The 17,220-nt window shown below is 38.7% G+C and overlaps 1 protein-coding gene across 3 annotated transcripts in view; it reads left to right on the top strand.

The window, feature by feature from the left end:
* LOC103062694 (serine/threonine-protein kinase TNNI3K) overlaps positions 1-17,220 on the top strand; it is a 234,248-nt gene that overhangs the window by 102,513 nt on the left and 114,515 nt on the right. For all 3 annotated transcript variants that reach the window (XM_088154191.1, XM_088154189.1, XM_088154188.1), the window contains 5 exons: positions 859-915; positions 6,873-6,965; positions 7,043-7,100; positions 7,212-7,406; positions 9,846-9,950. In XM_088154191.1, the coding sequence (XP_088010317.1) occupies positions 859-915; positions 6,873-6,965; positions 7,043-7,100; positions 7,212-7,406; positions 9,846-9,950 (508 nt within the window). The remainder of the gene's footprint in view (positions 1-858; positions 916-6,872; positions 6,966-7,042; positions 7,101-7,211; positions 7,407-9,845; positions 9,951-17,220) is intronic.

The following is a 17,220-nucleotide window of genomic DNA, read 5'->3' as shown; positions in this document are numbered from 1 at the left end:
GTGAAATATGGCTAAAAGCAGCCTTTTGAATCTTGTTATGGATTATCTCCATTACTGAAGTCTCCTTAAAACCCAGTCTTGGTCTTCTAATGTATAAACTGGAGTTCATTTTGTGAACCTCAAAGTATTTCTATATAAGAAGTTTTCACCATAAACATAGCACTAAAAGTTTTAGTAAAACACTAAATCCTTGGGTTGCATACATCTTTACCAGCTTATTAAATATATGAGTTCTAACACTATAGCTGTTACAAATCTATCAAGTTTCCTCAGCTAAAATGAAATTCTATAAAATTCTAGATCAAATGTAGAACCTGCCCCTGCCTGCAGTTACTTAAAGCAGCCATGCCTTTTCCTAGGATTGCATTTAATTCAAGGGGTGGCAAACAGATGCTACATTTGTATTTTTATTCACTTCAAAGGACCATTTTGTCTTCAAAACCTAAACACTGCATAGACCTAAAATGTACCAGATATGATTACGGTGTCCCAGCCAGATAATTCTCATATCCACCTCTGTTTTTTCAGCAATTTTATAGTCATTTCTTTAGTTGTTCTAACTTACTAAATTAGTTTTGTGTCTTTTGGATGTCTTCTAACAACTTATTTATACAATAGTACAGTACTTTAGTTAATTTTATTTTAATTGCCTTATAAAATTGTCTATAATTGAGCTGATGGCCGTAATAAAGATTTGATTGATTGATTTTTTGACTGACTGACATCATCATTGCTTTTCAAAGCATGAGTAAATAATTATTGCATGAGCTAATTTGTTAGCTTAAAGAGAAAATTATTTAAAATACTATGCATTTTTTGTAAAGACTTGTAAGCTTCAGTTTCCTTTTTTTATTTCAGATGGATCATATGTGTCAGTTCCTTCTCCTCTAGGGAAGATTAAAAGTATGACTAAAGGTATTTTGATTACTAAGGATTTTCTTTTTAATATCTCATCACAAATACATTTATTATAGGCAGGGCAAATTTTGGAGAAACTGGTTTTATTTATTTATAGGGGTTTTTTCTCATTCTGAAGTTTTATTAAGGCTGAAGTGGGTTAGATTTGTCTTCCCAACATATCCACGGGGACATTTAAATCGGTGAGAGAACTACTGAGCCTTTTTATCTTGGATGGGATACTGCCTACACTACCTGTTCCTCAAGTGAGGCTTGCCAGCTTTTCCATTCAAATCTTCCATGTATTTGAGACCTTGCAAGAAATTTAACAGGCCGAGCCTTGGCAGCATCTCCATACTAGGGACAAAAAATATACCTTCCATTTGTTCCCCCTGTAAGATACAAAAATACTATCAGAAATAAGGCAGGAAACCTAAGCACTATAAGCTCAGCAATATTGAAAATTGGTAACACCAGAGATGAGGCCAAAATAGAAAATATATTTTATTTCAAACCTGAAATAAACCATTGCAACCCAAACGTTCTGTTGAATTTGAGTTGGCCATGGGGTGATGGGAAAAACTCAGACAGATTTGGGTGTTCTGTGTTGTGTTGAAACAAAACTCAAAACGATTTCGAGAAATAGTGAAGACTCAAAACTCTCTTTGAATGCAAAAATCTGGATGCTCGCTAGATAGCAGCAAAGAGATACCAAAAGCGCTGGCTCTTTGTTGCCACCATGCAAATGTTTGCAGCTAAAATAGGGTAGACAGCCTAGTCTGCCTTGAATTAAGAGTAGCACAATAATTTGCCTTAGAATGTAAGCATTAATTGAACTCTGTGTTTTTGATCTCATACAAGATACAACCCTTTCAGATCAACTATCTGTTCCAGGGCAGGAACTCATCCTGGCATAAAATACTACATTCTAGTCAGTCCAGTAAGGGGTTATTTTAAGCAATGTACTGAAATAAAAGTCAACCTCAAAACTCAGGGCAGATCCATACTTTCTGCTTGGCCCATCACCAATATGGGCCACTCCCCGCTTGCTGAGTACAGGAGAGAAAATGTCATCCTCCTCCCACTGCCACCCCATTGCAAACGCACGTCACACCTGGGCTTTCCAGCTTCAATTCAAAACTGCTGTTTTCTGACCCAAGCCAACATAAACTCTTCACAGTGGATGGTCTCCAGCAATTTGTTCCACTCCAGTAGCAGCCCAGCTCCATTTAGCTGCAGTGTTTGGCGCACCTCCTCCCCTCCAATCGGTAGTTGCCACCCTGTGCAGCCATTCATCCTGGGCTGCCGAGCTGTTATGTTATCTGCTGGTCAGCAGTTACTATTCTATTTTTTTATATATAATCTTGAGGTTGTTCAAACAATGGTCCATTAATGGAACTATCCTCGCCCCTAGACTCTGATGCTCCATTCAACCCTTACATTTCCCAGTGGGTACCCTTTCTGTTTCACTCCAGGCTGAGTGAAGCATTGTCCCCTTCCTTTCCTACCCCCTCCCTAGAGTACTGTAAAGCTTCCCTTCTCTTCCCTTCCTTGTAATGTATGTATGTATGTATGTTGGAATGGAGTAACAACATTATTTCTATAAAGCTGAATTATCAGTAGGAATGAAATAACGACCTGTTCCCTACTGCTTTGATTATTGTAGCATGACAGCAACAATGGTACCATAAGGGGGAAAAGGAAAAACAGAAGAGTCTGTGTTAGTATTAAAGGTGATAATGTGAGAAGGAAGAATGAAGGCATCCATGTGTGTAAATATCTTGGGAAGAAGGCAAAGCAAGGGTAATAGTGAGGAGGAACAATCTCTAACAGGAAAAGGCAGGCATTGGTACAGCAGTCCACACAGGAGTTGATCGGTGAGATTTGCCTTCCTTGTGTGGATGGGAAGGGAAGAAGCAGACAAATGATCAATCAGGTCTTAGACTCTGTTGCCAACTCACTCAATCCAGGCTGAGATTTCTGAAGTTGGCTTAAGAAACAGAGGGGAGCAGCATGGCAGACAAGCAGCTTAGGTGGCAGTGCAGAATTGCCAAAAATCCTTCATTTAGTTTTAAGGTTGGAATTGAAGCTAATTTTCAGAAATGGTTTCAATTAACACCAATGCATTGTATACAGCAGTTAAAATAACAGCCTTCCAAACACAACGGTCAATTTCTACTTTGCAGCTGAAGCAGTCAATTTACTCTCTTTCTTGCTGCAGCTTGTTACCAAGACAATATAATGTGCATAAACATCTACAGTCATTTTTCTGGCTAGACTCAGTCCAAGGCTCAGGACTGGTATACACAAAACAGCTTTTTATGAGAATTAACTCTATACAGACAGGAAGGGCAAGAAGCAGGGGAATGACCAATCAGGTCTTCCGGTGGGCATAATCCAGGCTGAGACTAGCTTGGTCCTGTTGCTAACCTAATGCAACCCAGGCTGGCATTCTGAAGCCGACTTAAGAAACAACTGGGAGCAGTGTGGGAGAGAAACAGCTTAGGCTGCAGTGCAAAATTGCCCTCAGAACCGTTGACTAGTGTTTCCTCTTTGGAACATTCTCTTTCTGGAGGTTTGGTGGCACCCTACCTATTGGCATTTTGTCAACTAGCCAGAGGAATGTTGTTTCAATGGGCATTTGGCCCTTAGAGTAGTTATAATAATGGGATGCCTTTGAAAGACAGTGGTAACTATGTATACGTCATACTTTTGTTTTCTTTGTGACTTTCCAGTATCCCACCCCAAGTCCTTGTTGACTGGGTCAGGGAATAAATATTGTTAAATAAATAAACAAACTGGGATGGAAGGCTAAGAGAGAAGCTCTCAAGGCAAGCCTCTAAAAAAAAAAATCAGAAAAGGAAAGCTCTCTGTTAATTAAATACATGCACGTGGGTATCTAGTGTTGGTAGCAGTTCTACCAGACAGACAAAAAAACTAATTGGAAGAATGGATTTCTTCAAACAAGCAAACAGGGATTATTGAGGGAGCAATGGATTTTTAGGAGATGAGAATGCTCTTTTACATTCAGTAGGAGGCTTTGAAAAGCAAGGAAGTGAAGGGTTGGGGAAAACTTCTCTCACTCTCTTTCTCTCTGACTAAAAGTACCACCCATTCCATTACATTAAATCAAAATTGAAATTTGAACAGAATGGACCACCGATGAGGGTTAGGAATGGAGCACAATGTGCTGGGGTCATTCTCCTTTCTCTGTGGGCAGTTCCAGTGTTGGTGGGGGAAATTTAGCCTGACCCCCTGATGTGTGGGGTACCTCAGGGATTGATGCTCTTCCCCCCTCCCCCATTTAACATATACATGAAACTACTGGGTGAGATCATCCTGTAGTTTGGGGTGAGTTATCATTAATATGCTGATGATACTCAGTTGTATACTTTGACCCAAGTCAACCAACTGATCTTGTGAGCTGGCTGTGCCCATTCCTGGATCCAGAGGGCCTCCAGGCAGTCACTCATGTCCTGGTCACCTTGTATATGGACTATTGCAATATGACCATGTAATACCTTTGGTTTATGAATTAGCTTCCAGGTGTAATGCAAGGTGCTGGTTATCACCTATAAAACCTTTCATGGCATAGGACCTGGTTATCTGAGGGACTGTCTATCTTCAGAGGTTTCTGCCCTTTCTGTTTGGTCAGACAGAACTGGCATGCTTGGTCTTACCACACAAACAGTGTCTTCTGAGGGGACCCAGGAAATGGGCTTCTCTGCCACTGTGTCTGCTCTGTGGAACAACATTGCCCTAGAGATACCTATGCCTTCTACTCTGCCTTCATTCTAAAAGTCATTAAAAACATAGCTTTTCCTCCAGGGACCTCATAGGGTTTTCTCTGCTGAGTTGAATGTTTGACTGTTCTGGACATCTTACGTGTCTTTTCTGTTTCCCTTAGGGTTTTTGTATTGTTGTTATCATTGCAAGCCACCCAGAGTTGTCTGGAGTTGGGTGGCCTAATAAGAATAAATAAACAAACAATATTAGCTCATAACTCATTCTTCAGTTTCTCTCCAATGGCAGTTAGATCCAGAATGGTTCTCTTACTGTGACATGTGTTCTTTAAATTCTTGCTGATTCACCCAGATCCCACTTCCAGGCTAAACCAATAACACTAGGGTTATGACTAGCTCTTTCTGTTGTACCAGTCCAGACAGGAGAATTCAGAAGATAACACCCCAGTTATAAGAGACAAGAGAACAATGATTATGTCACCTAAAACAGAACAAAATACTCAAAATATTTGATATGCAAAGCAGTCATATTTTGGTCCAAAACAAAGCATCACCATCAAAATATCCCAAACACAAGTATTTTGTTCTATATATGAGCCACTTAAAACAGCTGTATTCAAACCATTTTGCACACCTCAAATAAGAAAGTGCCTAATTCCATCCTGGCCTAATTTCAGTAAGAGGGAGGAAAATACAGATGAGGCAAATAATAATGTGGAGTGAGATGGAACATATAAGGATGTCAAAGCAAGTGGTAAAGTCTACCTTATAATAGGCTATGCTTAATAAGTAATATTTAAAGGTACTGTGCAATAATCAGGGTTTAACATGTATAAGCCACTCCACATACAACATTTCCACTATTTCCAAGTTAGTTGTGAAGCTTCATGCTCACATTCCATTATCAATGTTGGACAGAAGAGACTATCAACTTTCTACCGGTGAGCTAAGGGAATCAGTGTAGAAACAGATCTAGAGCAGAACCTTTGAAATGAACAGAGAGAGTTCTCAACTGGCAGGAAATCCTGCCTTGTCCCACCCCTGGCTTCTCATACCTCCTTCCTATACTGCAGTTCACATGCCTTGGTGCCACACCACCATCTCTCTGCTCTCTTTAAAATAAGCGACGCAATGGTTTTCTTTTTGCTATATTGGTGCAATAGCATAGTGGAGACTATGAGGCATATGGCTCAAGCTGAGTGTTGATTTGTGTTTCTGCATTGTCCGTTGGAGGAAGCAGTTGTCAGCTGAACCATGGAACTCAGAATGTCCCCATCAAGAACTACTGTTGTGGTGGGGACATTCTCAGGACTCTTTGTAGGGACATTGTGGGGAGGCTGTGTGGAAGTACCTTAAAAAAGATGTCAGTGATTTAGATGGTTGGAGGTTTGGCTTAAATTCAGTAAGAACTGTAGTTGTGAAAAGTTCTGCATGGAGCATAAATTATTCATTTACATTATTGCAATATTTCTTATGTCACTGAGACATCATTCTTACTGAGAATTGGGTTTTTTATGTATTACAAAATTAGTGATGATAGCAACATAAGTGTAAATTTTATTTGATTTAAAACACCTTAATTTTAAGAGAGTCTTTAAAATTATGTGTATGTTTGAGGCTAAAATGAGTTGATCGTTCTCATGATGCATGTCCTTTATTAATTTTCTTCCAAAATAAAAGCTCTGGGTGCCTTAAGAGTTTTACCCTACCCATGTAATCAGAAGTCATATTCAAATGTTTCTTTAAGAAATGTTTTGATAAACCTCTTATAGCACAGCATGTGGATCAATAAGTTAGTCTGCAAATTCAGTTGTGTATCAAATCCAATTCCAGGAGTCACTGAACAGTAGATCAGAATGGCAATAGAAACAGCTTCGTAAGCTTCTGTTAGACAGAAAGGGAACTAATTCCTTGTATAAAGGATTTTCTGCAGCCATTACATGAAGCAGATAGAATATGCATATGAACAGAAACACTGTTCTTTTAGTGATAAGCTTCTAAACCCAAAAAGCTCCAAGACAGATAGGATGTTGAAAATCTGTTTATTATATGGATTAATTGTAAGGTACTAAAACAAAGAGTAGCAGAGGTACTGGCCAACCAATGTATAATAAAAAAAAAAGAGGTGCAATTTATTTATTTGTTTTATAGTATGAAAATTTGTTTTATAGTATGTAATTTATTTATTTGCTTCTAAATTCAATGCTTTTACTAAACAATTTTCCTTTGCAGAAAAGACAGATGTTCTCCTACTCCGTGCTGGTTTGCCATCCCATTTTCACCTCCAGCTTTCAGAAATAGAGTTTCATGAAATTATTGGCTCAGGTAAAAGAAAGTGGAAAATATGTTCATTTTAGTATACACACACATACACTTATCAGTGTGTTCTTAATCTGTTGCAGGATCATTTGGAAAAGTGTACAAGGGAAGGTGTAGAAATAAAATAGTTGCAATCAAGCGGTAAGCATTAATAGTATTTTCTATTCAATTATTTTATTAATTAATGTTTTTGAAGTTGCATTCTTAAAGCTATTTTTACATATATATTCCTTTTCTTTCTTTATCTATCAGTTACCGAGCCAATACCTATTGCTCTAAATCAGATGTCGATATGTTTTGCCGTGAAGTTTCCATTCTGTGCCGACTCAATCATCCCTGTGTTATCCAATTTGTTGGTGCTTGCTTGGATGATCCAAGTCAGTTTGCCATAGTCACTCAATATATATCTGGAGGATCCCTCTTTTCACTGTTGCATGAACAAAAAAGGTAAATTGACCTGCACCAAGTAAATAGCTCTTCCCAATCATTTTAATGTAGAATGGATTGGCCATAGGTCAGCACTCAAGGAGAGTTTCATGCATGGCTGTCCTGTGCTTGTCCAAAGGCCCACACTGGCCCTAGCTATAGTTGGCTGGAAGAGAGAAGATGACCAAAGTAGACTGAGCTCCTTAGTGATCCAGTGTAAAAGGAAAGATGAAGGAAGGAGATGAGGCAATGAAGGAAGGACTGTGGAAGATGAAAAGAAAGGATATAAGTGACACTGGGATGAAAGAAAGTAAGAGAAAAATAAAATGTACTAAAGTAAAATATAGGCCAGTTTTTCTCAACCTTGGCAGCTTTAATCTGGGTGGACTTCAGCTCCCAGAATTCCCCAGCCAGCATGCTGGCTGGAGAATTCTGGGAGTTGAAGTCCACAAGCCTTAAAGCCACCAAGGTTGAGAAACACTGATATAGGCAGAACTAGCAGTTGGGAAAGCAATGTAAGTCAAGAGAATAATGAGGTTGCATCTTACAGCAGAGAAATACAAACCAGACAGGCAGGAGTACCCTGAATGCAGGGACATTGTCAGGCAGGGTTCAGAAGCTATAGAGCCAGCCAAAATTTCACCTTCAGTCCTGAGCTGTGCTTTTCAAGTCCCCAGTAAATGACTGCCACCACCTAAGCATTCCTGGTAATCATGTCTTTCCTTTCATCCCAAGAACATTTAGAGAGGCTGAAATACATATCTTACTTATATTTTCTCCCATGACATACCAAGGCACACAGAAACAGTTGCCTGTTACAGAAGACCCAATGAAGAAATAGGAGATTTAAGCCCATAGTGATCATTTGCCTGATATAGGGGTTTTGTTTTTATCTGAGTCATGGATTGTTTAATACATCTCTCCACAGGGAGGCTGTGACAATTACCTTTGAAAAAAATTATTGAACTTTTCTCAGTCATATTGATACAGATTCCTCAATGAAGATAACCAGTTGGACAAATAGTCCATGTCTACATTTCATTCTGGCAGCTGTTGTTTCAGGGGACTTTCTTGCTTAAGTCAACTGTCTTTCTATAGACATGGTTATAAGTATGAGGTGCAGACTTAGGCATCCTTTCCTTATCACAATGAAACCAATATGATGTCCATCATGACATCATGACACAAGCTCTGTTCTTTTTTTATTTGTGTTGCAATATTGCATGAAAGTCTTTCATCCTTGCCCTCCAATGGACTGCTGTGCATACTGAAATGTCACTTAATGCCATTACCACCATTATTAACCATACGCCGCACTCTCCATCGCTGTGCCTGGTTTAATTGATTTACTCATGATGATTTCAGGGATCTTACTGGAGATTAAAAAAAAATCTAAGAAGGAAAACACTAAATGAACATCTCCCTTCCTGATTTGATCAGTCTCTCCATTCCACAGTTTCAATAGAGTTGGTTCAACATCTGTATTTTTAAAATATGACTAAAAGCAGTCAGCTAAAAATATTTATGATTGTTATGTAGGAAATAGTAGCTGAATCATAACGAATCTTAAGCAAACGGGTTTCTACATTTGGCCATCTATTCTGTCCATATTGATTACCAGATACGTTGGCCGTCTGATTTTGCTCTCTAACATTGCGATTTGCATTAGACAGAAAAATACAGGAAAGGATTGTGCATAACAAGTGGGTTTAGGCTTCCTTGATGAAAATAACAAATCTATCCCTTTTATGTCTGCCTCAGGGGAGCTGCCATTTACCATGAGATTAAGTAAGGCATGAGCATAAAGATAAATCCCAGGAACAACAACATGCACTGAGGTTGGGGGGCAAGGTGGACAAATAATGAGATCATGATATCATTTCACAAATAATGCTACTTACATACTTGCATCAGACATTGTGACATGATTGGCACAAACTGCATAACTCTATTCTTTACACAATGCACTTGTCATCATTTTGACATCCTAGTAGCCTGTAATGCTCATCACGAGGGGTGCTCTACCTCAGTGTTGTCCAAACTTGGCCACTTTAAGATGAGTGGACTTCAACTCCCAGAATTCCCCAGCCAGCCATGCTGGCTGGGGAATTCTGGGAGTTGAAGTCCACTCATCTTAAAGTGGCCAAGTTTGGACAACACTGCTCTACCTGGTCTTTCCCCCTGTTCTCTTTTCTAAAAATCATTGGGCTATCAAAAACTATTATTAGAAGATATTGGAAGAGGAGATAGAAAACAGTAGAATAACTTATCTAAGTTTTAATTAAGAATAAACCTATTTCAAATTTGAGATAATTTCTTATTTTAAATTGCTCTGAGAGACAAATTGATTTGCTTATGACAAATACTAGTTATCAGTCTAGTTACTAATCAGGAAATCTGACAAATTCATTTCACCTGTCTCTAATTTGACAAAAACAAATCTTTTTCTTTTCATTGCAGGAACCTTGACTTGCAGTCAAAATTAATCATTGCCGTAGATGTTGCTAAAGGCATGGAGTATCTTCACAACCTTACCCAGCCAATTATACATCGTGACTTAAACAGGTACATTGCTCTTTATGACACTCAAATCAGTTACCATAATTCTACATGTATGTATTATGTATGATGACAATATCTTCAACAGTCAAATGCTAAAATAGAAACTTTCATTTGAAGATTGAAGTACTTTCATAACTGAACTTATATTGCTTTAATAAACTGACCAATACTGTGTTCAGACAAAAGACAGTTTGATAACAACGGCTTGAACAGATTTAAGGAGTACCTGAAAATGCACATTTAGGTGAAGTAAAAAAAAGAAAAAATTGGGGAATACCAACCATCCATATTCCAACTTTTCCTTCAAATGAAATAAAGACCACAGCTCTGGTACCATTTTGTTGAATGTGTCAGTTCTAAGAATGCCTACATAAAATTCCAAAAAGAGGACTTAAACATTATTTATATGTAGTTCCTATGGTCCCTTGGACAACATCCATAGGATTGATTATTTCCATTCCGTCTGATATTAAACTTTGGCTTAATATCCTTGGATCAAATCCAGCATGGAGTCATCTTTCTCTGCCACTCTCTATGACTATCTGCATCAAAGACTGAAAGGAGTGTGGTGACTTGAGTTGCACTGAGACCAAAAAACCAGAAAACCTGGTCTTAATGTGTTCTCTCCCACTCCACACAATAGAAACTCTTTAAAAATGGAAAAGGGTGAAAATATACTGATGTATCTCTCCTCAGTTCTGCCCCGCTGGTCTTCAGAGCATTTGGTCAGAGTAATAGAATTGTTCTGCCTGACTGTCTTTTGTCTCATAGCCAGGATTCCTTTACTAAAAGGAAGTTCCAATAGTACAGAAGAAACTGCCAGGGAGAAAATGTGATATAAATAGTCTGTTGCCATTCTCACTCCATGTTTCTCAGTGCATGTGACTAGAAAGAAAAGGCAAGTAGAACAGGAGAAAGCCAACCACTGTAGATATTGCATGGAAGAAAGTGTAAAGGTTGAAGAAGAAAAAAATTAGATCTGTTTATCTCTCATTGAGAGATAACTCACTCATCACTGGGAGATAATTGATTCCATTTCAGCTTCTTGAAGTAGACCAGGCCTGTCCCTTAGCTTTTCATGGAGAACTCTTATGCTTGTTGTTCAGACGTTTTATAGATACTTTAGATGTTTCTTATCCTGTCTTGTTGGCAGGCTCTGCCACTTATATAGGGGGAGATGAAGTAGCCCACTGACTTGGAAGTGATCTTCCCTAGCTCATTTCTTAAAACCTCCTGCATTTTTTGAATTTCATTGTAATAATTAATTCCTAATCTGAAAGGCATCAACTGTCTCTCACGCTTGAGATAATTTTGGAAGTAATTAATTCATCCATCCTGATTTATTAACTCAGTGGGAGTGCAGGTGATTATTATTAGAACAGCCCCCCAACCTGCTTTGCATGACAGACATTTATTGAATCTGATATGTAAGAAAACCAAAATGTACCATTTGCGAAGAAAGAAAGGTTTTGATTCTTATGTTCTGCTGATACTCTCTTTAAAATTTTATTTATTTATTTATTTTAGCAATCGAAAGTAAGTCCAAGCCAATATTTTTCACTTTCAAAAATACAGTTTTCCTAAATTAAATACTTTTCCCCCTTCAGACTACCTCTTCTTAAATCAACTGAAGTCAAACAAACATAACTAAAATAAAATGCTTTCCACAATCAAGGACATACTCATACTTGCAGAAGAAAGTTGCTAAAACTAACAGCTCCCAGTAGTATTTGATGTACTTCTCCTGAGAAGAGACCTTCCTTGATGGGATGGGAGAAATTGAAGATGGAGATAAATCTGGTTTATAGTCAGGAAGATACTCAGGTTACACTTTTCTGAGCAAAGGACAGAGAAATTCACTTTTGTAACCCTTCTTCTCCTTACGTCATTCTTAGATCTGCCATCTTATATAAACTAAATAAATAGTTGTTGCTATTTATTTATAAATATAAATATTTTTTTCAGGCATGTACAAGGTTGCAAGAACAACCACCATTAGAATAATTATTTTATGTACATTTTTGTCTCATGTCTGGAGATGAACTCAGTGGAAGCTCCAGAGGAAAGCTCATGGTGTTTTAGACTATGGCTGTATACATTTACTCCTGATATTTGATATTAAATTCAAACTTATATCAGCTTGCCATGTGGATATGAATAAGAATATTGGTCATAACAAACTCACGGGCTGAGATAAATAATAAACACAATTATAGGATTTTTCTTCCTTCCAACTGCCTGTCATCTTTGTCTATTAATCTGTAGCAAGCTCAAAGCTTTGCAATACATTTAGCTGCATTGAAAGATTCCAGGGCTAGTAGCTCCTTTGTCAGGGAATGAAATGGGATTTATCTCTTGAAGCTTTGTGAAGAAACAGAAATGTCTTGCATTTCTAGTCTGTGTTAGTAGTGTGTTCAGGTTCTTGTATCCACAGAGTATTAAGAAGAATGGTATAGTATAGTTCATTACATTTTAAGATCAATATGAGACTTCCATTCTGTTTTTAGCTTAAATCTGTTGTATGTATGCCAGCACTTCTGGCAAGATAGGAGAACAAAAATGGAAAGTCAGCTCTCCGTGGATGATAAAAATAATCATCATGTCTGTATAGTTGCATGGAAGACTGAATGCTGTTCATGGTATAGACCTAACTGCAGGATTATTAACATTCTTACTTACATGTTTCTAATGGCTCAAAAATTAGGAACAAAGTGCAAGATGGTGGAGGTTTCCTTGGCACACAATTGCTTTATTCTGCTATTATGTCTGAATATAATATATTAATAGTAGTAAAATATATGCAGAGATGTATTCCAGCTCTGCTCAGTATGTCTCTATCTTCTCTGCATTAAGTCAAGTGATCCATCACAAGCTTCTATTGATGTTCATATGAACACTCAAATAATGCTATTAAATATTAGCTATCTTATAATATATGCAAGTAGAAGCTTCCTGCAGATCTTCATAGTAATATGGTAAGTTTCAACATATTGCAGGTATAGTAGTGAGTACAATAATCATGGTTCTCCTACTCACGTTAGTGTGCTATACAATATTATTGAGTCATAATTCCTACTAGCTTATTCAGATCCACCAAGAGAACAACTTAAATCTAGACTTGTGTGCTCTTTTATTTATTTAAGAAAATATATATAGCCTCCTTCTTACATACAAAGTACGGGAAGCTAACAATTGTTTATTAAAACAATTTAATAAAACCTTTACAATTCAAGCCAAAAACCAGAATTAAAATAATCATAATAAATTCAAGGCACCATGTAACACATTCAGCTACACAAACTGTACCTGTTTGGGCTCATGTAATGTCCTGGCCCAGGACCTGGGGGAAAAGCCAAGTCTTCAGAGTCTTCTGGAAGGCCAGGAGGGTCAGAATCTCAGGGAGGAGGCTCTTCCATGGGATAGCCACCATGGCAGAGAAGGGATGACTCTACGTTCCACAAGATAACTTTGTTTAATAGAGGGGACCTTGAGCATACCCACCATGTCAGATCTGATGGGACAGGCAGAGACCCTTGGAGATAGTAACCCCAAGTAACCTGGCCCTGTGCCATGCAGGGCTTTGAAGGTGATAACCAGCACCTTGAATTGTATCCAGAAGCATACTGGAAGCAAATGCCATTTGCGTAACAGCAATGTAACCCAGATAAACCTGGGTAAGCCTAAAACTCTGCATGCTATTGTATTCTGAACTAGTTGAAGCTTCCAAGTGTTTTCTGAGGACAGCCCCATGTAGAGCACAATGCAGTAATCCAATTGGGGAGTGACAAAAACATGAGTGACAGTGACCATGGCCTCCCAATCTAGGAACAGGAACGTAAGATGGGATTTGTGCTAAAGCCCCACTAGCTTTTTGAGGACTCCCAAATTGTGCAGCACCTCTGTCTGGGGGAGTATTCTCCATTGAGAGTTGGAGATTAAAAATCTCTGGATCTAGTGTGCCCCCAAAATTCAGATCCACTCATTCTTGGTAGGATTGAGTCACAGCTTGTTTATCCCCATCCAGACCCTCACAGCCTCTGGGCACTGGTTAAGCACCTTGACCGCATCACTTGTCAAGCCAAGGGTGGACATGTATAACTGAATATTATCAGCATACTAATGATATTTCACCCTGTGCTGAGAGATTACCTCCTGTGATGGAATGCTTCAATGAAGGCCACGCTTGGGGAGATAAGCATTGCCTTAGCCCCCAGCAGGAGCATGGGAAGGTTAAGAAGATGGGACTGGCACCACCCTAAGGAATTTGCGAGGTTTTGCTTGCTGGCTTGAGAAGTTTAGATTCAGTCTGGCAGGATTCTGTCTTGTGGTTGGAAGCTAATAAAAGCTATTGAACTAGACCTGTACTGTCTCGTGGAGTTCTTTGGGCTGAACCTGACATCTCCCCCAGTGGTGTCAAAATATTCTTATATATTATTAAATATTTGTGTTAAACAGGAGTGGTGTAGAGTCAAGCCCAGAGGCACCCTATGTAGAAGGGGCCTAGAGTTAAACCTCTTCCCATACCAACACTGAGTGAAACCAGCCCCAGAGAAAGAAGGAAAACCACTACAAAACAGTGTCCTCCACAGTTATCTGATATGTGTGTGCGTCTATGTGTGTGAATATTTGCATATATAAATGCAGAATTGCATATAAATATGGCTATAGGGTTTAGAGGAATACCCCAATAAATATGGCTATAATATTTAGAGGAATACTAATGGCAGCATTCTAAAAAATATGAGCCTGAACTTCAAATATAACTAATGGCTGATACAGTAGAGGAGGATCAATGTCAGGAGACCCAAATCTGCATTCCGAAGTACAGCCTTTTGTAACTAATTATAGTTCATTAATCAAATGAGGTGGAAAACCTGTCATTAAGCTTTTGAATAACCATTTCTGAACAATTCATAACCAGAATTTCTGCACCTGACAGGCAGTGAAAATAGGAACTGTGTTAAGTATTTATTGTAGTATAAAATGTTCAGTGGATGCTGCCTGTGTTAAGTCCTTACATTGTTATATATTTTCAGTGATCACTGTTCCCACATATTTTGCTGTTAAAATATTCCATCTTAAACACATTCTACAGAAAATTACGACATGAAACACCAGCCTGATGCTACAAGCTCCTTTTCTTTTGACTGGAAGAAAAGTAAAAGAAAAAGTAAATCTAAATTTTCCATGCCTGATACATATGAATTATGAAAAGTTATATTGGAAGGAATCATTTGTGTGTGAAAAGTAAGAATATGTGGTGTCTATGTTGCATTCTTTTTTGTTCTGATGATGGATGTTTTGGAAATTTTATATTCCTATATCTTTTCACATCTTCTCATTTTCCTTTCTTTCATTCATGGCCACCTTGGGTTTTGGAAAAGGAGAAGACTACTTCCACATTTTCTTCCTTCTTGTTCTCTATCCTTGAATTAATTTTCTTCCTTGCTTTCCCACTGTTATTCCAATGTATCCTCAGCATTACTAGATCTTTCTCTCACCACAGACAAGATTAAGTTTCTCAGAGCCCAACTAAGATTGGCCTTTACCTAATCATAAGTATATAATTGTTTAAAATTCTTCCTGTTTAGATTCCTCAAGACTTTTGTTATGTGCTTATATCTCCATAAGCCCTGTTTATCACTGTATCTAACCCTGTCCATTGTATTTAACCTTTATTGCTCTTAATAGCTTAATCCCATGCCTACTAAAACATCATCAGGATGTTCCCTCTGTTGTTATTTCTCTTATTTCTTTTCCTTTATTTGTATTATCCTATTGATTTAAAGTTTGCCTATGCAACAAGAAATTTATAAAAACTTACAGGTGAAACTCGAAAAATTAGAATATCGTGCAAATGTTCATTTATGTCAGTAAGGCAACTCAAAAGGTGAAACCAATATATGAGATAGACGCATTACATGCAAAGCAAGATATGTCAAGGCTTACTTTGGTATAATTGTGATGATTGTGGCGTACAGCTTATGAAAACCCCAAATTCATAATCTCAGAAAATTAGAATATTACATGATATCAATAACACAGGGATTGGAAATAGAACAATATCGGACCTCTGCAAAGTATAAGCATGCATATGTACTCAGTACTTGGTTTGGGCCCCTTTTGCAGCAATGACTGCCGCAATGCAGCGTGGCATGGATGCTATCAGCCTGTGGCACTGCTGAGGTGTTATGGAAGACCAGGATGCTTCAATAGCAGCCTTCAGCTCCGCTGCATTGTTCGGTCTCATGTCCCTCATCTTTCTCTTGGCAATGCCCCATAGATTCTCTATGGGGTTCAGGTCAGGCGAGTTTGCTGGCCAATCAAGCACAGTAATCCCATGGTCATTGAACCAGGTTTTGGTACTTTTGGCAGTGTGGGCAGGTGCCACGTCTTGCTGGAAAATGAAGTCAGCATGCCCATAAAGCTCGTCTGCGGAAGGAAGCATGAAGTGCTCCAAAATCTCCTGGTAGACGGCTGCGTTGACCATGGACTTAATGAAGCACAGTGGACCAACACCAGCAGATGACATGGCTCCCCAAATCAACACAGACTGTGGAAACTTCACACTGGACTTCAAGCATCGTGCATTGCGTGCCTCTCCATTCTTCCTCCAGACTCTGGGTCCTTGGTTCCCAAATGAGATGCAAAAGTTGCTCTCATCAGAAAAGAGGACTTTGGACCACTGGGCAACAGACCAGTTCTTTTTTTCTGTAGCCCAGGTAAGACGCTTCTGACGTTGTTTGTTGTTCAGGAGCGGCTTGACAAGAGGAATACGACATTTGAAGCCCATGTCCAGGATCCGTCTGTGTGTGGTGGCTCTTGATGCACTAACTCCAGCCTCAGTCCACTCCTTGTGAAAGTCCCCAACACTTTTGAATGGCCTTTTCCTGACAATCCTCTCCAGGCTGCGGTCATCCCTGCTGCTTGTGCACCTTTTTCTACCACACTTTTCCCTTCCACATAACCTTCTATTGATGTGCTTTGATACAGCACTTTGGGAACATCCAACTTCTTTTGCAATTACCTTTTGGGGCTTTCCCTCCTTATGGAGGGTGTCAATGATGGTTTTCTGCACAACTGTCAGGTCAGCAGTCTTTCCCATGCTTGTGATTCCTACTGAACCAGCCTGAGAGACCATTTAAAGGCTCAGAAACCTTTTGCAGGTGTTATGGATTCATTAGCTGATTAGAGTGGGACACTTTGAGCCTAGAATATTGAACCTTTTCACACTATTCTAATTTTCTGAGATTGTGAATTTGGGGTTTTCATA

This window comes from Python bivittatus, unplaced genomic scaffold (genome assembly GCF_059951505.1).
Source record: "Python bivittatus isolate LINGU-HERP-01145 unplaced genomic scaffold, Pbiv_v1 ctg000700_np1212, whole genome shotgun sequence".
NCBI lineage: Eukaryota > Metazoa > Chordata > Lepidosauria > Squamata > Pythonidae > Python > Python bivittatus.
This window is presented reverse-complemented; position numbering and strand designations above follow the sequence as displayed.